At 44.4% G+C, this 23,006-nt stretch overlaps 2 protein-coding genes across 12 annotated transcripts in view; both read right to left on the reverse strand.

Moving 5' to 3' along the window:
• The window catches only part of erc2 (ELKS/RAB6-interacting/CAST family member 2), a 29,503-nt gene extending 27,704 nt beyond the window's left edge, over positions 1 to 1,799 (reverse strand). For 7 of the 10 annotated variants that reach the window (XM_078091958.1, XM_078091954.1, XM_078091955.1 and 4 more), the window contains exon 1: positions 1,653 to 1,783. The gene's annotated coding sequence lies outside the window, so the exon portion shown is untranslated. Of the gene's footprint in view, positions 1 to 1,652 lie in introns of all 10 variants that reach the window. The other 3 variants (XM_078091956.1, XM_078091953.1, XM_078091959.1) reach the window with 2 other exon arrangements.
• A 4,024-nt stretch (positions 1,800 to 5,823) lies between these two features.
• bsnb (bassoon (presynaptic cytomatrix protein) b) overlaps positions 5,824 to 23,006 on the reverse strand; it is a 52,608-nt gene continuing 35,425 nt past the window's right edge. For both annotated transcript variants that reach the window (XM_078091972.1, XM_078091970.1), the window contains exons 5-13: positions 16,668 to 22,955; positions 12,953 to 15,047; positions 11,747 to 12,606; positions 11,313 to 11,439; positions 11,080 to 11,223; positions 10,823 to 10,878; positions 10,549 to 10,661; positions 9,960 to 10,162; positions 5,824 to 8,947 (exon numbers count right to left, since the gene is read on the reverse strand). In XM_078091972.1, coding sequence (XP_077948098.1) covers positions 10,838 to 10,878; positions 11,080 to 11,223; positions 11,313 to 11,439; positions 11,747 to 12,606; positions 12,953 to 15,047; positions 16,668 to 22,955 — 9,555 coding nt within the window. In that variant the 3' untranslated portion in view covers positions 5,824 to 8,947; positions 9,960 to 10,162; positions 10,549 to 10,661; positions 10,823 to 10,837. The remainder of the gene's footprint in view (positions 8,948 to 9,959; positions 10,163 to 10,548; positions 10,662 to 10,822; positions 10,879 to 11,079; positions 11,224 to 11,312; positions 11,440 to 11,746; positions 12,607 to 12,952; positions 15,048 to 16,667; positions 22,956 to 23,006) is intronic.

A 23,006-nucleotide genomic window follows, 5' to 3' on the forward strand; every position in this document is an offset into this window, starting at 1 on the left:
AAAAAAACTTCCAGCACTGGAAGAACAGACAAAACAACATAAATATCTTATAACATTTGCTGTTAGAACTGTTAGTTTGGATGAATCGTCTCATTTTTTGGGCATGTTTGCAGCGTGAAGCAAACCATGGTTCAGTCACTATTTGTACAATAAATTCCCTTTGATGAAGCTTTTCTGTGTCCACATGTTCTAAACATTTTTAGAATTGATTCATGTAACCACTGTTGTTGTTGTTGTTGTTGTTGTTCTGTACATATTTCTTAACGTGCAAACCATCTTGTTGAAGCTGACAGATGTGGTATTCAACATCAGCTCTGATTCCTGCACGCTGCTGCTTTTGAAATTGTGAAATACAAGAATACCGGCAGGAAAAGGCGAACGACCAAAGCGCAATAGGAGGGTATCAGGTTATGGAAGACACAGTGAAGACACTGGAGCACCACAGGGGATGCACGCTGAGAAGGCCCATTGTAATCCCCCACCGCATCCTCACCCAACAGTTAACTTTACAAAGGGTGTTTTAAACAAATAAAGATAAGATACTCATTATTCTCATTTTTAAAACGCAGAGCCATACATGCATTTCTGACCATGCACTGCTCAGGTGTTAGTGAGCCATTACGACAGGCCAGTTTAGGCCATACAGAAGAAGTGAGCGGTGGTGATATAGTTGTTGATTCCTGATTCCAGCAAGATTTCACCACAGGGGGTGCTGAGCCCGTGGGGTCATGAATATGTCTATGAAGAGGATCGTGACATTTTGAAAGCCAGCATGCAGACATTTTGAGAACAAATGTGAATGAGAAGAATCAAACCAGGGTTCTGTAATGGTGGGAACGTGAACGTTTCAGGGCCAGTCTAGTGCACGTGCCTTTCTACAGTGGATAACCTTTACGAAATAAAGAAAACGTCCAGTGCAAAGAAGTGACGCCCGTCCAGTGAGGGTGCAGCACCACTTGAGCTAGTGCAACACATGCAGCCCCCTCACCATGTATTCTACTATTCTACTACAACCCCCACTCCATGAGACTTGGTTCAATGGATGTGGCCTACGTGTGTGCAACTTCCAATGGCCTGTTCAACCCGGGCGGTAAAACGCAAACGTGCAACGATGGTCTTTGCACCGCAAATGGCTCGTGAGTGCAATTAGAGGCTCGGAGAACATGACACGTCTTCTTGGCAAAGCACGGCTTTCTGCTCTTCATTTGAATCATAATGCTCATTTCACCGTCTACCGACTGATGAAAAGGCTATTTAGTGCAGCACGGGAAGCGCGGTCGTACATTTGACATCCTATCGGGCCTACATTGGTGTGCTGTGCGTCGAGCACCTGACCGCACGGATGCAATACTGGTTAAACCTGCCGGGGAGAAGCCGAATGAAACCTTTATTTTGAAAACACAAGGCTCAATTGTGTAGAGACGGCTTTAGTGTTAGATATCAAGTGAGATCAGTCTGGCTGTGTCCATGCAACGACCACCTGATTTAAAAAAAAAAATTTAATACACACAGCTTATGCTCTCTTTCGGCTAAATCGCTCACTCAACGCTAAAAATATATATTTTTTAAAACCCTAAAAGGATCGGCGCGTCATTTGCTTCTATAATAAAACGCGGATAGAGTGGGCATAAAATAGAAAGAAGCAAATGTACCTTGGTCGATGTTAATAATTCCACTCCCTCGCCGCTTTGGACGGCATATTGTCGCCTCCATTCAGTCGGGCAGCCTCGCGCAGCATCCTGCGCTGTCATTGGGCGGCGGACACGCGCGCGCCCCCCCTCTCTCTCTCTCTCTCTCTCTCTCTCTCTCTCTCTCTCCCCCCCGCACGCACCAGGGAGCCGCATCACAGGACCCGACGGAGGCAGCTGGCACGATGCGATGGGCGGCTCGGATGCGGTGAGCCGCCTGCGCGTAATTCTGCATCATCGAGGTGTTGAACGGTGATCTTTGACCGCGTGATGCGTTTTTTTAGTTTTTTAGTCTGTTTTCTGTCTGCTTGCTTTCAGGTGTACGGAAGCACTGATTTGGTATTTTCGGGTACAGAGGCTGAATCAACTGTGGCTTGGATGAGTAGTCAGACCCATTTCAAATAAAAGATGTTACGTCATTATAATGACAAATTATCTCGAAAACCATGTTAGCATTTCAAAATAAAGACAAACATTCACAACATTGACTGAGTCAAAATATTTTATTTCAAAATGCTACATCAAAACATTTATTTAGAGGCACATGTGTCTTTTCGTTAAATCTGTACCAGAATCGTTGGGGGTTTAAGGGTGTAAATGCCGGACTATTTATTGGCCCAGTTCTGTTACTTCCTGGAGTCTCGGTTGGTTGCTTGGCAACATCACTGGGATGACAAGGCTCCTGCTGGTAGTTGTATATTTAAAGTACAGACGTGGGATTGATATTCATTTTCTCAAGTCCACAAATAAGCGTTTTTTCCAAAATGTGCATTTATTTCATCTACTTTAACGTCAAAGCAAAACAGAATTTCGACAGGCAGTCCTGTTTTAAATGAAACGGTTGGAAGAATAAGCTGGCATATTATTGTGTCTTTTATAACATACTGAACCTGCAGAATTCGGAATGCCAACATCAAATGTGCCTGAAGGTTTCCACAGACACAATGAGCAGCCGACAGAGTAACGTCTGTCTGAACCAAACTCATGACATCACTTCTCCGTGAGGTGAATACGTCCTTCAGAAACGTTTGAACAACCAGACCTACAGGTTTTCAAAAGGATAATGTCCCTGTGGCTCTGGTCTTCCTCCTGCTTTTACCGGCCCTCTGGCCTTTTGCAAAACTACGGGGACTTTCTCCCATTTTGCAATGTAAACACTGACGCTAAGTGTGCTTGACAGGGGCCCAAAGGAGAGGCATCAGCATTTCTGTGTCCTGAACACAGACGCACAAAGACTCCCACGTTCTATCCCTCCCGTGCACACATGCAAGGTTATATCAACAGGAAATGAGGACAATGGTCGCAGAAAACCCTTTGTGCTCCCGTTTATTGAATATTACATTATACCTTAATTTCCATAACAAAAACCGAGGTATAGGCAGAATGACTGTCGGTGAGATTTGCTTGTGTCAAGGCTTGGCTTCTTTTTCCTCTCACAACTTGACCTGCAGTATCTTCATATGTGCCAGAGCAGCCGGTCAATGGTGAGGTGCTGCCAGAAATGTCCATTTTCTCCCCCTCTCTATTTAGATTACATGTTAAGGGGGAAGGAAAGCCCATGCTCCTGAAAGAAGAATTCATACAGTTATCATAACAACCCCATCCTCTTGGTATCAACACCTTTACACAGGTTAGAATAGTTATGTGCACAATCTACAAAACCTCAGTAGCATAAAATAGATGGAAATCAAATAAAACTGCAATACAAGGCTCCCTTTTTTGTTTTAACTATAACTACAGGTCCTCCTCAGGCACACTGTGATATGCTTCATAATGCATGCGTGTGATCTTTTCCCTCACCCAAGGCACGAGACGCTGGTCTCTTTTGAAACATCACTTTAGTTTCAGCCATTGGCCTCAAATGGTTTATAAATGATAATAACACCTACTAACACACCTAATAACACTACTGTATGTGTGTTTTATACCGTTCATTAATGAAGAATTATATCAATTCCAATCCAACTGAAACAAAACTATTTTCTTGTTCAAAGTGCAGTCTAAGGCTTGTAAGTATCATCTTAGGTGTCAGGTTGATCACATCTTAATTGAGCTCACAAAGAAATCAGCGCATCTTATTTGTTTATTACATGAAATTGACGATTATTCATCTTTTTTTTTTCTTAATATGAGACAGCAAAATGTCCCAAAGGAAACCTTTTAAAAAGCATACATGCCTGGAAATGGACTGTTTCATTATTTAAGTGTTGAGTATTGATTTAGCAGTGCGTGGGACTGGCAGGAAGCACATGAACGAGGACGAGGAAAACTTGTCAGCCAGTCCTCCCATCAGCTTAAGTCTACAAAAAAAGGCTCAATTACGGTAATGTGTGAGCACACTTTGGCTGTTAATAATTTATTTGCAGAGTGAGTCACTCTCTGCTTCCACAGTTCTTCGACCTCTGTGTCGCCATTCCCATCACTTGAGATTGAGTCACACGATGTTCCTTTGAGGTCATTGCTGATGGAAATAACTTGTTCATCCTCAGAGGCCAATGCTCCAGTCATGGCTTTTGGGAAATGCATAAATGCAACCACCCCAATTACAGTTTACTGACTAACAATTACGCCCTTGACAAGACGCCGTCTTGGTGAAGCGACCTATAACCGAGGACAACAATGACAAACCATTAATCAACCTGCTGTACAAGCCGCTGCCTCTGTAAAGGGAGGCGGGACAAAGCTGGGTCAGCCCGTAAGAACTCTCCTGCAAAAGACAAAATAGAAACAGAAAAAGGTCTATTGAGTAATGAGTGACCTACGACTATTTATGACACGGGTCGCTCAGCAGTTTTTCTGTCATTGTGAAGTTAAATACGGTCCATTAGAGGCACCTGAAGGAGTAAAAAGAGCCTTGACGGTATTCTGGAGAATTGGCTGCTGGGCCTGGACATTCAATTTACGCGTTTTGGACCATGTCTCAATCAGCTTTATTAAAAAATGTATGTATTCTATCGATCTATATATTTGGAAACGGTTAACAGAAGTCTTTGGCGCAGAAGTTATGGTTTGGCTCTGCTGGATCAATTACTCACTCAGTTACCATTTTGTCTCTCATAGTTCAACATGTGTAGATCTTTGGAATACAAACACATCTTCATCCCCAATATATGAAGCTCATGTCTTTGGCTGTGGAGATCTCTCAAGCTTAGTACAACCGATGACCTCAATGAGGAGCTAGTGACCCTTTTAAGCTGCAAAATGTAGTAAAAGTTCAGATAAAGTTTTTCACATCTTTTTTGAATACATAAACAATGCAATTACAATTGACGACTTCAAATTCAGGATTTGCATGAAAGAGATGGCACCTAAGTTCAGGGTCATCCTGATTTGCATAACATATTCTTACACTTGTTGTATTATTTAGAGGCATTGTCTCACTGCCATTTGAACAATATGCTGATACATATATTATTGAAGCCAAACAGCCTGAATATTACTTAGAAATATTTGCCAGAGCCACCAAACTAAACACAGAGCTCTTTCATAATGAAGCAAAGTCAAAGTGACTCCAACTGCAAAAGGTTTATTGGGAATTTCAGGTCTTATAAAGAACAGTTTAAAAAAAAGGCCAGTTTCTGATTTTTTTTGATAACTGTGACTACACTGCTACAGTATGAATAGTGACCTCAAAATGTCAAAGTACAAAGTACATATTTAAAAACACATGTTTGGCAAAGTGAATTTTAAAACATATTTTGTCCGGAATTTTGAACCAGATGAGGGCAGCCAAGATCTGCAGATGTGACGCTTTCACTGCTTTACTCTGAGGGAAAGGGGAGCTACAGAGTGGCTTGTGGCCACACGGGCTACACGTGTGAAGAGCAGCACTGTTCACACACAACATACCGTCACAAGTCTGCTGGTGACTTGATACCAAAGCTGCACTGCCGTGTCAGCGGTAACGGTTCTTGTCATAAAAGAGCGGTAATTTAATTTCTCTCTTATGAACTAATATATATGCATCACTTTTGACATGATGAATATACAAATTTAGACATACAGCACACATAGAGAAATAGTATGTATACCTCAAACAAAACAATATTTCCTTCTATAGCCAGCTAGTCTCCTCTTAAAGAGTGCAAGGAAATAGGTCACACACACACAGAGACTGAAGACAATAAACACAATATATTCCTTTTCTTTTTATTCTTCTCTCTGTTTGGAAATTGCAGGGTCAATATTTTCATTAATCACATTACTTGACATGATGCACCAAAATTTACTCTGTTTACAGGAATACACTGAATAGAACACAAGGTTTCACAATGGATACACGACTGACGTTTTTGCCCATTGCACTTACAACAGTGAATGACATTTTCCAGATTTTTTTATTTCATTTTTTTGCTTCCATTTACCCTCATCCCCTTGCAGATCATATCCATCAAATTGAAGACCTCCTGATCTGACAAAGGATTTCAGTTATGCAGTTGCTGAGGAGGTTCTTTCTTCTTGTTTTACAAGCACAATATGTATAGAAACTATACACAGACTGGGTATTTTTCTGAAGACGAGTTCTGTTCCACTGTTGTAAACAGTCAATACAAGTCAGCCACATACTTTATGCTTATGCAATAATAATCATCATCATCATTAGTTTCACCATCATTATTGTGGTAGTAAATATTCTTTTTATACACAAAAGTTGGCAGCAAATACGGCATGGGGATGCACATGACAGCCGTACTCAGAACTCAAAAGCTGTACAGAACAAAGAATTTGTATTTACATTTGTATGTAAGAAGTGTTTCTCTCTGCATCGAAGGCTTTTTTTGTCCCTTGCACTTCATCTTGACCAGACGCGTTTTCAACTTTGATATTGATCTCGCACTGTTTAGTTGCAGGTAGTGTTACGCAACCTCCGTATTTATGCGTCTCATCGGGCAGCAAGTGCTGCCTGTTAGGCCTGCGCTTTGAAAATGACATGCCCCGGCTGTAGATTTAGCTCATCAATATTCTCTACGTAGGCCTGTGAAAGTCAGGGTTTGTTAGGCAAACCTCGGTGAAATCATGCCTCAGCCTTTTTCTACTCAGGTGCAACTTCCAAGAATAAAAGATCTAATCATGCACCTCTCCAACGTCTTGGCCGCAGAGTGGCTTAATCAACAATGAAATATCCAATAGAAGCATTCCATTCAACCCACAGGTTATACTGACACCCAATATGTACACGAACAAGTATTAATGAGAAGTGCTGACCATCTGTATTACAGGTTCATAGCAGCACAGACAGTCACTGCAAGCCAAACACTGAGGAGCCCAGGTCAGCCAGAATGCACAAAAACTGAATGAAGGCTTGCAAACAGCCAGACAAAGCCAAGCGAACACATGCTTCAAAGCAACATGATGGTGGACATTCAAACCGACAGTCTACACAGTTCACCCTTTGGCAACAAGTCCCTGTGCGGGGAATGAGGGGTCAAAACATGCCACAGAAATAAAAACAACAGTTCAATATTCAAATTCGTACAGACAAGTTGCTAAGTAAAAACATTTTCATGACATTATTTTTTTTTAACTACCTTAGTTTATATTTTTGTTGTTTTCTTGTGAACACAGTGATGAAAACAAACTGTTTTAGGCAGAATCACTTCCAGGTTCAAAATGAGTCATTGCATAGAACATTTGAATTGATAATTGCTTTCATCCGCTGCTATATCTTAAGCACGTGTTCGTGGTTGTCTGTGCACAAATAGAGGCAGTGGGCCCAGCGTGTTAGTGAGATCATCTTGGTGGTGAATCGGTAACCTCATTAATCAGCAGGAGGTTAACGTCTCTATTCGGTGGAGAACACAATTAAACTTGGCTCGGAGGTGTAACAAGAGTGTGCGATGTGTAGAGTACATGTGTGGGGCATATGTGTTGGCAAGAGTTAGAGAGAGAGAGAGAGAGAGAGAGAGAGGGGGGGGGAGAGAGAGACGGTGTGAGTGTGTGTGTTCGTACCTGACTGCATGCTCTTATGCATTTGCACATCACATGCACGTATGAACACGGTACTGTGGTTGTAAACCCTCTGACATATTTTATACGTCTATTGATCGACAGAAGTGTTTGATATTTCCCATCACTGATTTAAACAACATTTATACGATTGTGCTATATACCATTATCTGCATGCTATTGCTTTTTAAAAAATCAACAAGCAAATGATTTGATGCAAGAAAACATTAAAACAAATTAAAAAAATTCAAAATATAAAGTTTTACCAAAGAAATATTAACAAACAACAACGTCACTGGAAAGTGATCCGTAAATGCACAAATGACAAATTTACATAATTAGATCTCTGGTTTGTTTATGTACATACAATAGAATACAGTTGTGTAAAAAGAAATGAATGATGACCTGGACATTTTAAAACATATGAGGTATACAAGTAAAAACATGTACTGAATAAGGCTCTTCCATTCCGTAAATATCAGGCAAAAATGAAAAGAAACTAAAAGATGAGACAAATCAATAAAAAGGATAAATTCCACTCTGAGGCTTTATCCTTTTTAAAGTCAGCCTCGGAGCGTTGCAGACAGCTGACTACAACGATGGCTTTGCAATGGCTGATTAAGAGCCGTGGCCACTCTTTCATTTGGTCCTCTCGTCTGTGTGAATCTCACACTTGTGGGCACACTGGTAGTACTTCTCTTCCCTAAAAACCTACAGCTGATGACTGGTGGTATTTCATAGGTGGTGAAAAAGTATTAATATGGATTTCTTTTTTTTCTTCAGTTTTTCAAACATTTGTGCGTGCATTCTTATGTCCACACGTATACAATGCATTCTGTAGACATCGAATTAAAAAAAGGAGAAATAAAAACACATTCAAATAAAGGGTAAAATACCCTATACTGGAATGTACTTTAGAGATCCGAGAAACCAAGCATTCAAAGATCGTAGTGGAGTGGTCGGGTTGGGTGTCTTGATACACCTCATCTACCTCAGGAAGTGGTTTCATCATGGACAGATATCAGTATCTTTGATACAAGAAAAACCTATGAAAATCTATCTTATTCCTTTTTTTTTCACAATGTTGAATCAATATCCTTGCCAGATGTGCACTCCTCAGACACAAGTGATAATCCATTAGATTTCCTATAGAGGGCGCTGTGATATTTCCTTTATCGAGCTGTTTGAAAGAAGAGTGGGCCTTTTAGTGTCACACAGATCCCAAGGAGAAGGAAGGGGAGCGGGTCTTGAATCCTCCTTCCCCACCTCTCCTATGCTTCTCCACATCCCTATTATTGACCGTTGATGTCCTCCTGAAAAAAAGACAGTGAAGATTTGAATGTTAACAGAAATAAGTTAGCTGCACGATATTAAATTATCCAGAAAACACAAATAAATGCTGCAATGTAGAGTAAATCAATACAAATTAGAACCAAACAAATGTATTACATATATAAGAATCAAAATTAGCCTCCAAAAATATTTTCAATCGGCACTAGCAAGGACCTCACATAGACCTTCTGCAATATTTATGACTCAGTTTTTCCAGACTACTTTCCTTTACTTCCTGTAACACTCAGCCAATCACAGCCCTGCTGGTTTTGACCGTAATCCACAGGGTTGAGCTGGCTGGCCCTTTCTGCTCAGACACCCGACTGACTCTGGTTCATCTCCACACGCCTCCCACTGAATCCCGAGACTGACCACTTACACAAATATGACTTGACACAGCTACTGATATTAATCCAAGTGTCAACATAGACATCCAAACGGCTGAATGATAGACCTTCACTTAAATGAGCCACAACTTATTCCCGTGCAAGTCACGGCATGTGTTTTGACAGACGCTAAATAGAGTGCATTGAAATCCGCTTTATTTGCAGTTCTGCTCCATTGAGCAGAATTAGTTTGTTAGCTCATTCTATCATGTAATGAGTGATTCCTACCGTGAGTCATGATTCTGCGTGTCTGCTTGGGCTCTTTTCCCTGCGTGTCTGTGCGCGTGACATTAAAGCAAAGCCACAGTTAGCCTTCTCAGACTAATTATAGCCAAGTGTGCTCGGCCCAGATTATTGTGTGTGTGTGTGGAGTCAGAAGGTAAACCATCCTGGTTCCGACCTCCCTTGGTCTTGTCCTTACACCCCTGCAGCAGCCATTTCAAGTGTGTGTGACTTCGATAACCTGACACAGCAGCAAATCAGTCAAATGAAACGCAAACCAACAACACAACTACTCCAGCCATAATCCTGCAGAAACACACACACACCTGAGCATGTACACATAATACACACACAGAGAGGTATGTGAATGGCTATAGTTACTTACAATTAGGCCAATAAGGCCTCAGACGTCTTGACAATCATCATTCTGGGACTCTGTCAAGGCCTCCACTTACTCTCAGGCCTCTCCGGCCCTTTGCTCATGTCCACCGTGCTGATGATGCAATCGCCTTTATCTAATTCACTTCAGTCGTGTCTGAGGAATGTCTGGGGAATTCCCTGCTGACAAGGCATCCTTTGATTCCAGCTCTGTCCAGTAATTGGAGGTAAGGGAAAGGTACAACGGATCAGTTAGAACACACGATCACCGTATGCTAATATAGCGTATGTAAATATGAAGCTGATAAAATACAGAATCTACATGCATGACAGCAATTTATGTTCACGGTTTGGAGCCTAAATAAAGCTAAAACTAACAACTAAAAAGGCAAATATGATCAGCAGTTAAGAGTTTAAAATGTTCATCATGCTTTAGTTGTACACAACAGAAGTGTCCCAAAAGTGAATAAACAAACATTGCATATTTAAATAGTTTTCTACACAAATGTTGTTTTCATTTGCTTAGTGGAGCTGGTGGCACAATATTTATCAGAAAGACAAGTCCAATGATGATGAGATGCTAATAAGATACTCACTGGTGCACGCAGGATCTGTCTCCCTCTATTCGTTAATGTGAAATTATTTATTGCAGTTCATAGGTTTTTCAAGTACAAAGTTATGAATCCATCTCATTTCAACTCTGCATAGCCTGAAAGTAAAGCACAGTTCATTCAAAATAAACAGGTGGAGCCATAAGCACATACAAATACTTACTGCATGGAAGCATTTAGATCCTCAAACCTAGCCGAAACCCAAAAAGGTTGGTGCACATGTCTGTAACTTCACTTAAAACTACTTTGCTTCACTTACCCTCATCTCTCCAGTTCACCACAATGAAGTGAATTTCTTTCCAAAGCCAGACAAAGCTACGAAAATGACAAAGAAACAAAGGGGATGATCAGACAACCACATAACTCAAGCCCATTCAAATTCCACTATCTCACAGAATTAATAGACTTTTGCATTAAAACTTGAGGATAAAGGATATTGAGGATAAATTTAAGTTTACTAGAGTAGAAGATATGTGTTTTTCAGTTTCTTAAACATTCATTTATTCATGACCGTACCATCGCCCAGTTTCCCTGCTTGTTCTGCTGCCCCTCCTTGCAGGATTTTGGTGAGAACATTTTCCCCTTCAGCGGGTGGTTGTCCGGCAGCGGCGCTGCCTATAGCTACGGGTTTACTACCGATCCCAACAGGGGCCTTGGACCCTGCAAACAACAAACACCACAACTAACACGTTTGTCGTTGTTTGCCCGTGGTTATTGAATGGTTTGTGGTAATGGTGGAAGACACTTACCAATGCCTACAAGAGGAGGTGTAGCTATTTTGGTGGGCTGAGTTGCTGTTGGGACTCCTGTTGTTGGTTTCATTCCAGTTGCGGCTGCTGCTGCTGCTGCTGCTGGAGGAATAGCCTCCATTTTTGCCTTTCAAACAACAGAAAACGATATTTTGTTACAGGAAAAGTTAAATGTTCTAATATGTATTTATGATCAGGCTTATTTTTAAATGTAATCTTATGTTGTCATGTTTATAGTTAACCAAAAGGTTTCTTTGAAGCATAAAAACAACATCTAATGCTTCTTTTTTTCTTCTTAAGTGTTTTTAGAATCAACCTTTTATATTCAATATTTTATTAAACAAAAAACACAATACCGGATTTTTAAGCAGTGTAATAAAAGAAGATAGAAACCGTTAATGTGGAACAGTGAAACCAGAATTCGGTATACTCACTGTAGTAGCTGGTTGCCCTGCCACAGACCCTACTCCTGGCTGTCGTCCCAGTGGGGCTTGGCCAGATTTGGGTTGGGGCTGCGCCGGTCCAGCCCCCGCTGTGGTTGATGTAGGCTGGCTGCTCTGAGGGGTTTGGCTGTGCGGGAGGGGTTGCTGCTGCTGCTGTTGTTGTTGTTGTTGTTGTGGTGGTGGTGCACTCTGCGGATGTTGTTGCTGGGCCTGCTGGGTAACATCAAGTGGTTCAGAGCCTGGATGTCGCCCCGACTGGCCCGGACCACCTGACCGTTGCTGCCCAGCATGACCGTGAGAGGGCGGCTGCGGCTGCTGCTGCTGCTGAGCTTTAGGCCCCGCTGTTGAGGGCTCCTGCCTTCTGGGTGTTGTGCGATCTCCTTGGGGTCTCTGGCTCCGTCCAGCCGTGCCGTGATGATGACCAGAGGCCGGATCCCGGGAGAAGTCCCCTGAGTTTCGGGGGCTTCCCTGGGCGGAGCGGGAGTCCGGACCATTCCTTCTCTGTGTAGACGAGGAGCCTCGGCCATCAGAGCGAACGGAAGGGTCTTTGGGGTGTGTTCTGGAAGAACGGGTTGACCTGGGATCCTCTGAGGTGTGGCGAGATGAGCTGTGTCTGCCAGAGCTGCCGCCGTGCGGACGGTGATCCCGTGGCGTTGTGGAGGAAGGATGGCGTTGTTGCTGGTTGTACTCATCCTGGGGACAGTATTCTTCCGGAGGTTCGTCATAATCATGGTATGTGTGTTTACTACGCCTACCAGTCGATGAGTGAACTCCGTGATGTCTTGAGCGATCAGAACGGGCTTCCCGTGGCTTCTCAAACCAATCAGTCTCCTCTTGGCCCAAATGATAGGCTTTTGAAACCAAAACAAACATTATCAGTCAATTGCTGTTGGTAGTGAGATGCATGCAGACTGAAGCCACTCAAAATAACTTGGGAAACATGCTCCATATCCCAGAGCCATGCACATTTTTAAAGAATCCAACAGAAAAAAAAACGTAAAAATCAAGCGTGCAAAAACACATAAAAGAGGCATTATTGGCTTAATTCACCACAGGGAACATTCCATAACAAAAGACAAGATAAACAAAGTCACGTCACTCTTCTAAAAATTCCAAACTTGGCATGCAGTTCATTTCCAGCACATGCCGACGGTCGGAAGAACAAATGTTGCACAGCAAAAATTCAGCACCAGTTACCTTCACTGTCAGAAACAGCACAGTGCATGTCATCAACGAGGTAAGGGTCATCTGGTTTATAGACTTGACTCCTGGGCTGGTCCTTCTTGTGATGGTCCTGCACATCTGGCAACGAATGGCTGGAGCCATACTGGTTCCTCACATCATGGGCTTCTGGTATTCCAGAGCCTCCTCCCATGCCTACAGGCTTCCCAACAGGACTGATTGGACTCTCCTCTTCTGAATTCTGGCTGCGCATTGGAGGCCTTCCACTGCGACTGCTCCTTTGAGACCGCTCCATGGCGTCCCTTTCGTAGGATTTACTTCTGTGTCCTGTGGCATCCCTTGAGGATATTTTGTCCATACCATATCCGGTAGACCTGGATCTGCCAGAGCTGTACATGCGGTCCTCCTCCTCAAGACCATCACGACTGGTGCCGTAATATTTTTGTTGGTCATATGTATTCTTCTTTATCCCGTAGGTGGCATCGTCCTGAAGCTTCTTCGATCTTGACACGACTGTACAGCTGCCTCCTGTTGATGTTGTCATTGTGTAAGAGGCCAGGTCAGACTCCACGTCCCTTGCTTCCTCAATAGGGGAGAATTTAGAAATCTTCTGTTCCATTCCCTGCTTCCTGTGCTTACTACGTTTAGAAGAGACTACAGCAGGGGCAAGGTTCTTGGGTGCAAGTTTATGGCTACTGGAGCCGCTTCTTGATGGGTGTTTATAATCATCATAGTAGTAGGAGGAGCCCCCACTCACTGTGGTGCTTGGGCGACTGTCCACTGTATTCTGGTACCCTGTTGTTCCACTAGGTCTGCCATAGCCATCCACGGGCTCATCTTCAGGTCTACTGTAAGCACTCCCACGTGCAGGACCATTCTCATTGCGATACCGCCCTCCCACAGGATGGCCTTGAGCATCCGTAGGTTGGCTGGCGTTATCTTTTGTCAACTCACTGATGTCATCAATCATGACATAGTTTCTAGGAATATTCTGCTCCAGGTTAGAGGCATATACTCCATCTGAAGAATAAGCAGATGGGGGACTCTCCACTGAGTGAGGAAGGCCGTGCTCCGGGGGGCGATACTGTCCATATGCGTTGCTGTAGACTGAGCCAAAGTTGCTATCTGGAACTGATGTGGCCACTGACACTGCTGGGTTGCTAATGACTTCATAGTTTGTGGGGAGTTTTTGCTCTAAGTCAGCCAAAGAGGTTTGACGTGGTCTTTGATGGACTGTTAGGATGTCTGCCTGGGGCTGGTAGGAGAGAGCAGGTTGGTAGGAGCTGTGGCTGGGGTAAGGAAGGTTCTGGCTAGGCATTGGCTGACCAGAGGGATGGAAGCCCTGATTACCATGCTGCTGCATACCAAGGTCTGTCTGGTAGGACGGCTGGGCGTACATGCGATTGGAATAAGTTCCCTGGTTCTGGTAGCCAGGGCCTGGTGGGGGATGGGGCTGGAATGTTCCTGGCTGGGGAGCTGAGGACGAAGGGTATTGAGGAGGTTGGAAGCCTATCTGTTGGTAAGCAGAGCCTGGCTGCTGTGTTGATGGCTGAACTTGAGGGTATGGGTAAGACATATAGGATGAGGTTGAGGGATACTGGGAGGTAACATTGAGGTCGTTTGCAAATTGGCTTAATGGTGCAGTGCTGGGCCTCGTTAACAGACTATTAGCATCGAAGGTTCCTGTTGCAGCTACCATCCTGAGGTTATTGAGCTCACTGTCTGACATGTAGTCCCGAGCATCACCCATACATCTCATGTAAGCAAGCTCTCTCCTTTCCCTATCCTTTACCATGGTCTCCTTACGTTGGGTGATGCCTAGCTCCAAGTAACGTAGCTTGGCGTCAATCTCTTTCTCTTCTTCCTCCAGTTCAGCCTGCTGCTTTCGAAGCTTTGATGACTCTTGTTCCACAGCTTTCAGTTCACTGAGCAGGCCAGCCTTCGTGACTCCCTGGGCGGGTCTGGGTAGGACCCTCTGTGGCATGCCGGGGGAGCTGTACATTTGTGCTGGAGTAACAATGGGGAGCGAAGTCTCCTCTGGAGGGGGGCTTGGGAGAGTCCTCTTTATTTTCCTCATCAGAGCGTTCTGCTGCTGCTGCAGAGAGGCCATCTGCTTGGAAAGGCAGAGACACATCAGCAAACATTGAGCTATAAACAGAATGTGTTTATGTAAATTAGACTCATTACTGTACACTGGGTACTCACAGAGGGTCTGCACATTTCTTCATCCCTAGACCTAAGTGAAAAGCTTTCCAGCTTGATATGTTGTCAGACTAGTTGGTTAATTAGCGTATGTACTGTAGGGCCGTTAGCTCCATCAACTGTTACAAGGTTTGCGAATATTGCAAAATTACAAGAAAAGGTAGACTTTATTTTTTATTCATTTGTAATAACCCGTAACATTCATAGCATTTATACTGCAATGGTTTACATTTGAATGATCTCTCTGCAGTAATATCTAATGTTGTAAATGTGGGATCCATGAATTTCAGAATAATTCTAAATCGGAATGAAATACGCAACAAATGAATGCGTATTTCAATAGCTCAGTAAATGTAAACATCATCAAATGGTAAAAACAACATGCTAAATCCAAGTCAAAGAAGCAATATGGTTTTGACTTGCTTGATTCAATTTAAGTCTGTTTTAGAAATATGTTAATTCTCCATCTTCTTCTATGATCAAACATCCACTGGAACTGGCCTTTTTTCACATTGCTCGAAATGGCATGCAAAAGTCAAACATACTGTATAAACTAGAAATAACCACACAACTTAAAAAATACATTTCTGCTAGTCTAATACTTACAAAATAGTCGTTTTGGGTAGATCCATAAGTATCCATAAGAGAACCATGTATGAAACACTAACGCTTAACATCACACGGTGTCTTAAATGCCTGAAATAAGATGTCTATGTTTCCTCCTCAGACAAATGCCAAAGTGCAGCGCGGTGTTAATTTATTTTGACCAGCTGCTAACAATCAAAAAGACTGCAAATCACCACCACGATTCATCCACACACTTTGTCCCCTTGGCAACTCTTAAGGGGTTGCTGGATATAGACTATAAGACACAACGGAAGAGTGAGGGAAAAAGAGAGACAGAGAGACAAGAGAGAGAAAAAAGAGAGGAAGACAGGGAGAAGTAGGGACGGATGGGAAAAATGAAAAAAAAGAGTAGAAAAGAGAGAAGGTAGGGCAGGAAATGCTGCCAAACAGGATGATGAGAAATACTTTTCTGCCATGGCCAGCTGCCCTCATGAGAACATTCTGTCACCTTCTCGATGCCAGATACTGTGATCCACACACAGTATATCATGCAGATGTTTTTTTTGCATTTTAGTTTTTTCACTCAATTAATTGACAAATACTAACTCAATTTAATGCTTCTTGGACGCACCCACGGCACTTCTCTATGTGCTAACTGGATCAAACCCATTGAATAAAATGTTTAAGCGCAAGAGTGGTGATCCTTCATAGTGTCAGTGTGATCTCCAATACAAGTAATGTTTGTATATATTGTATGAAAAATAAATGCATGTCTCAACAATAACAGAATAACAGAGATCTCATGCAAACTTGTATGGTATTCCAAAAACAATGTATATTTGCAGCAATATACTCACATCTTCCTGGGGGTCCAAAACATTTACTTATTCTGAATACTTTTCCCTTTGATATGTATACATATATATATATATATATTATAGGAAAAGTAATGGTTCCGTACCTGACTGTTGGAAACAGCTTGCTGATGATATGGGGAGAACCTGTTCTTGGCAGGGTCCTCTGATGTGGGACTTAGAGGCTTGGGATCCGACATGGAGCGCTGCACACTTTTAATGGGTCTTGGTAGGGTCTGGTGACGTTGGGGGGATTCAGTAGTAAAAGCTTTCTGCTGAGGTGTAACGTGGGCCTTATTGAGTTTCTCCTGGGAGGCAAATGTTGTCTCCAGCATGCGATGAGGAGACAATGGAGATACGGGGGAGTATAGCACCTGGGGAGATTTGGGGGGCTGTCGAGATGGAGACTCATTTTGTTGAAATCCAATTTCCAAGGGGTCTGGTTTCCTCCTCTCAAACTTAACTACTCCTTGGTGTCTAGGTGAGGTTGGTTCTGATGCATTTGCACCTACTATATGCAGACTTGTTGAGTACGGATTAATAGTTGTAGGGACACTTAGCTGAGGGGCGACAACACCATGAAACTGAGACTCTGGTTCGGTCTGGCAGGCCAAACTCTCTCCTTTGTTGGTCCTTTCCGGGGCTGCTATGTAATGTAACAGGTCAACCTTTGAGGTCTCTGCCATTGTAATGTGGATTGCAGGAGAATTCCTGCTTAGTTGGTCGGGCTCTGTTTGGCATGATGAATCATTTGTGGTCTGAATGGCTATACTTGCAGAAGCCACTTTAGATGACCCTTCTGATTTAGCCTCCCCACTGGACTCAGAGTGCTTGGAAACACGGGATCTCCTGCGCCTTACTGGCTGCTGCTCCCATTCTCCCTGGTCCTCCTCATCAGTTTGCACACTGCTGTCGGCAATCCGCCGTGTTCTTCTACGCCTGTTCATGAATCTATCCTCTCCATCTTCATCATCTGTTTGCACACAGCTGTCTGTAATCTTTCTCAGAGAGTCGTCCTCTGTACCATCCCTCAGACGAGGCATGGAGTTCTGCTTTTTCATCATCTTGGAATCAGTCTGTTTGTCACTGCTTCTCAAAGACATTTCAGAGGCAGAACTATGAATGGGTCGAGCAGCCACCATAGCCTGGACCACTTGTCCGTCCTGCCAAAATTGAACGCTCTGTCCATCTTGTTGAATAACTCTACCACTCTGGTCACAAATGATAAACCCCTGAGGGGGCGCTGTACCAACAACCACCCCTTGTTTAGCACCTTGGGCAGTAGTGGCTGCTGCTGCCGCCACTGCCGATGCGGCGGCTGCCTCTGCTGCTGCAGCAGTAGCTGCTGCTTCCACTGCAGCTGTCTTTTGTCTTTTTTGCTCCTCCAACTGCTGCTGGAGCTGGTGCTGCAAAGACTGAATTTGTTCAAGCTGCATTCTCTGCTGGGCCAGTTGTTCTCTTTGCATAATGAGCTGTGTCTCCCGCTCTGTCTGCTGTTGGTGTAGGACTTGCTGCTTGATCGTCTGGAGCTCTTGAATTTCACGCTGAACAATTAGTTGTTCTTTTTCTCTGTGACGCTGAAGCTCCACACGATCTCTTTCAAGCTCCTCGTGCAGGCGCAGCTGGCGTAATTTCTCCAGTTCTACGCGCTCTCGCTCTAGATTCAGCACATGCTCTTGTTGTTGACTGAGTCTTTCATCGTCTTTACTTTTCATTGCATCCACGGGAGGAGAAATTGCAGAGCTCGGCGGTAGGGCAGCGCCGTGGACTGTCCCTTGGGGCTGACCCTGTGGCAGAGCTAATGGTTGAGGTTGACTGATGGGTTGAATTTGAGGTTGGGTTTGAGTCAAAGATAAAGCTTCTGTTTGAGCAGGTAACTGTTGTGGCTGCATTTGAACCTGCAATGGCTTAACAGTTGGAGGTTGGCCTTGAGCTTGAGAGAATGGAGAAACACTCTGCGAGCTAAGCTGTGTGTGATCTGTCTGTTGATTTGCGGGGTTTTGCATACCAGTTGCTAGTACATTTTGTGCTCCTAGCTGTGCTGCATGTTGGGTTGGTGGAATGGTTGCAACTGTTTGAGCAGAAACTGTTGTTATGGGCCTTCCAAGGTACACAGGAGTTTCCTGGTGGGAGCTGCTTGCTTCAGGCACACTTCCTGATGGTGTGGCTGAAGTAGGATACTGGTTTGGAGTAGGGTAGGAATATGGCCCCTGTGTGGATAAGGGCATTCTTGGAGTCACTTGAGGCAACCTGGTAAGGCTAGCCAATGGTACTGCAGTTACACCTGTCGGGTATGGTCTGTAAATTCCTCTTGGTACGGGATGCAGGACTGAGGAAGGCTGGGTGGTAATTGGCAAGGTGGAGGCTATGGGAGTGTTGATGGTGGAATATATCATGCCATCACCTCCTCTCATAGCAGCAGGGTACAAGGCGCGTATACTTGCTTGTCTAGCATTTATTAGGTTAGTTAGTGTTTGGCCATTTGCTGTAGGTCTTCCATCTGGACCATACAGTAGGTTCGCTCGAATTGTTGCTAAGCTTTGCTGGAGATTTAACCTACCTAAAGATCCAGCCCTTCCTGCCCCATATGGTAGAAGTTCAGGGATATTTCCATACCGACTCCCAAACTGGTCCCCAGAGTTTAGAGCTGCACACATGCGACTGATCTCCCTTGCAGTGGTTGCACTATATTGAGCCAGATTAGAGTCTTGTGATCCTGTTTGGTCACGTGAATTGTAGACATAGTCGGAATTGATATTTGACATGGAGCCATATCGGCGAAGGGGTAATGAAGGACCAGTGATATCTGCTTGCTGACGCAAATCTGTGTAAGATCCATATTGTGCTCCAATGCCAAGGTAGCCACCATCATAAGCCTGATTCATGCTGCTAAGATCTACTGCCAGACCCCCCTGAATGTTAGTCTGATAGTGACCAGCATCAGTCACGGAGGGAAGATTACTGTCAGACATGGAAGGCTGAATTCTCCCTGAGGAGCCCACAGGTGGTAGATATGGTTTATGTTCCTCTGTTACTCTTTGTGTAGGTTGAGGCTGATGTTGTTTTTGCTGTTGTTGGATGATATTGTAGTGTGGTGGATGGGGAGGGTAAGCGGCTTGAGAGGATTCAGGGGTTGGGGTTTTATCTGATGATATCGTTGGAGGCTTCTGATTGAATGACCCTGAACAGGAACCAGCAAAGGGCAATTTGTAAACAACATCACAGCAAGCCACCTGGTTTTCTGGTTTGATCTGTCCAGTGAGATCCAAGACCTGAGGAGGAAGAGGGGGTTCCTCTTTAACCAGCTGAGTCACTGTACCCCCATGTGATGGTTTATTTTCATCAAGTTGTACCATCATGACATGGGGCTTACCAGTGGACAAGTTCATTACTGTTGGCTTGTTTTTCAGTTCTAAGGCAACTCCACTATAGACCTCAAGGGGAGTGTTAGAAGCTGGAGCTCCAGACACTGGTGGTGGAACCAAGGGGGATACTCTAGGAATGGCACTAGCAGTCACTGCAGGCTGGCCACTACTTGTCTGGCTGACTACAAGGTCTTTTTTCATTAGGGTTGGCTGGACCTGATTAGCTAAATTGTAACGTGCAAAAGAGGATTGCTGATGGTGCTGCTGGAGCTGCTGCTCAAGAAGCTGTTGCTGCTGCAGGAGCTTCTGCTGCTGTAGCTGCAGTTGATGCTGTTGTATACCCAGATTCTCCAGACAGGCGTCAATTTTTGGAATAGATGGGTCTGTAATGGGAGGCTTGTTCTGGGATAAACACACAGCTGATCCAACACCCTGCCCCAAATCCACACGGTGTTGCAAAGGATCTCCATACACAACTTGATGCTTGGGTTGGGACATGAACATAGATCCTGCAACCGTGACGCTGACCGTAGTGGGTGTTGATACGGATATGTACGGTTGCTCTTGTGCATTCAGGTTCATAATAAGAGGTTGCACCGCTGTGTGTCGACCAGATGGCTGCTCTGCTCCTAAAGAGTATCTCCTTGCATCAGAGGCAAGAGATGTTAGGTCCATTCCCTGATCCGTCATTATAATTGGAGCAGGCCTCACTGGAGCTCTCAGATCCACCACATTAGAGATTTGATGTGTTTGAACCTGACCCACAACCATTGAAGAGCCTGAAATATTTGAAATTTTACACAGAGATATGTTTTCCATAGTCTCACGACTATGTGCAGTTGGAGTGACAGTACCAATCTGTGAAGAATGTTTAGGAGACTGTTGTGATGGATGCATTTGTGGTGATGTTGGGTAACTTGTCGAAGAGGGCTGGGTGCTATACAAGGTTTTACAACTGACCTGTGTTGGTGATGACAAAGGGGAAGTGGAAGAATTAACAGTCAATGGCTTGGCGGGACTGGTTGTGTCTGAGGCTAGAGTTATCACCATAGCTGGCGAATCACGAGAGGACTGTTGCCGTGCTAGACGCGGTGAAGTTGCTCTTTGAGGTGCCTGAGCTCCATGGGATGCTGTAGCTGATGTGGGACCACCAGGTAAAGATGGCAGCTGCCTGCCACTCCCACCAGTGGATCTCACAGATGACATATGCGTTGGGCTTTGTGCTGGAGAAGCATTGGGAGATACCGGGGGGCTGGGCCCTTTGAATAGGGAGAAGACTTTGGAGGTTAGGGATGATGCTGCAGAGTCAGGTGATGCCTGTGTTGGTCTATGGGAGCCTCCTCTGTTGCCACCAGGCACTGTGCTACCTGCCTGTCTAGTTGTGGCAGTCTGACTGACTTGGGCTTTTGTTGTGGCAACTCCAACAACTCCTTCAATTTTGGCACTCTGTGTCATCATCCTATTTTGCGTTTCTTTAGATAGGTGCTGTGCTGCATGCATTCCTGGAATTCTTGGATCACTCCCTGTTGTGGGGAAGGACATAGGGGCGGTAACCTGTGTTGGGCTTGAGCCAGGCGTCAATACAGTTCCTGCTGCTTCAAGGTGATGTTTACTGTCCGGCTGAGAGGTACCTTTCTGCCTCTGCATGAGCTGTGCTTTCTTCATCATCTCCTCATAGACCTCCTCTGCACTTTTTAAAGTTTTATCAGATGGTGATATCAATGATGTCTTTTCTGTGGGGGAGTAGAGTGACGTGAAGGTTGGAAGGTTATATTCATTTCCAGATTTGTAAAGCTTTCCACCAATCATCTCAAAGCCCTCTGCCTCTGAATCCATGGATGGTGAGTATTCAGAACATGATGATCTGTGAAGCTCCTCCATCTCTGCCGCCTGCCTCAGCTCCTCTGTTGGCGATGCATCTTCAATGGGTGAGAGATTACTGGGGGGGGTTTTGGATCTTTCCCTGCGTCTTTGTGCCCGTAACTCCTCTTTATCCCTCTTTGTTTTTCGAGCGGTACTTCGTATCCTTTGTTGCTCTAAATCTCTCATCTGCTCTTGTTCTCGAAGAAGTTCTTCCTCCTCTCTGAGCTCATCCTCCTCAGACGAGTCTTCGATAGTGGGCAGCAGGGGCCCATGCGACCGATGTCGAGCCTTCCTCTGCTGCTTTGCCTCCTCTAGTCTTGCCCTACGACTGGGGCTGCTGTCACTGTCGTCCTCCATGGAGGACACAGACGTGGGCGATGTTCCAGAGGTGTAGCTGGGTGTGGTGGCAGGTAGGGTGGATGAATAGTCTCCCTTGGAACGCTCTTCAGGAGAACCAGTCAAACTTTCCATCTCTAGCTCAGGTTCTCGTAGGTCATGTTCGGTGCTGAGCTCCATGTCTCGGTTGTAGCTGTTTGTGTTATTCAGCTCAATGGTCTTAAAACGGCGAAGGCCACCGGCCATTACTACATCTTCCTCTTCATTTGCCTCCGTTGGCTTGGTGTCCTCCTCAAAACTATTTGATTGGTGAGCGAGTCGTCGCCTCTCCTTGCTTAAATCCCCACCAGTTTTATGTACCCTTTTACTTTTCTGGTTTCCGTGTTCTTCCATCTCCTCTTCATCCGCACTCATCTCCAGGATTTGCCTCCTCATGAATTCCTCATCGGTTAAATCTTTATGTGACTTCTTCTGTCTTACTGGCAATGGGGACAGACCACTTTCACTGCTGTCCTCGACATAATCGTGGCGAAGCTTACAACTGAGTTCATCTTCTGATTCATCCCTTGCTGCCTCGTCATCAGGATTGTAGTCCCGGCCCTGTCCGACAGACAGTGAATGTGGCCTGTGTTTCTGGTCTGAAGTCTTAGACTCTAGTAGAGGCTTCATTGAGCTCTCAAGCTTGGTGATTTCCGAGGGGATGGAAGCCCCTTTTTCACTGAGCTGGATTCCTTCTTCCCGGATCTGTCCTGTTATCTCCCCATGACAGCTCGAGATCCCATCAGAGGAGTATCCAGTGTCACTTAGACTCGTACTTGATTTATTGTAATCCTGTGGAAAGAGAGAACGAAAGGGAGAGAGGTTAGAAGCTAAAAAAGGAAT

The sequence above is a fragment of the Gasterosteus aculeatus genome, chromosome 17, assembly GCF_964276395.1.
Source record: "Gasterosteus aculeatus chromosome 17, fGasAcu3.hap1.1, whole genome shotgun sequence".
NCBI classification, from domain to species: domain Eukaryota; kingdom Metazoa; phylum Chordata; class Actinopteri; order Perciformes; family Gasterosteidae; genus Gasterosteus; species Gasterosteus aculeatus.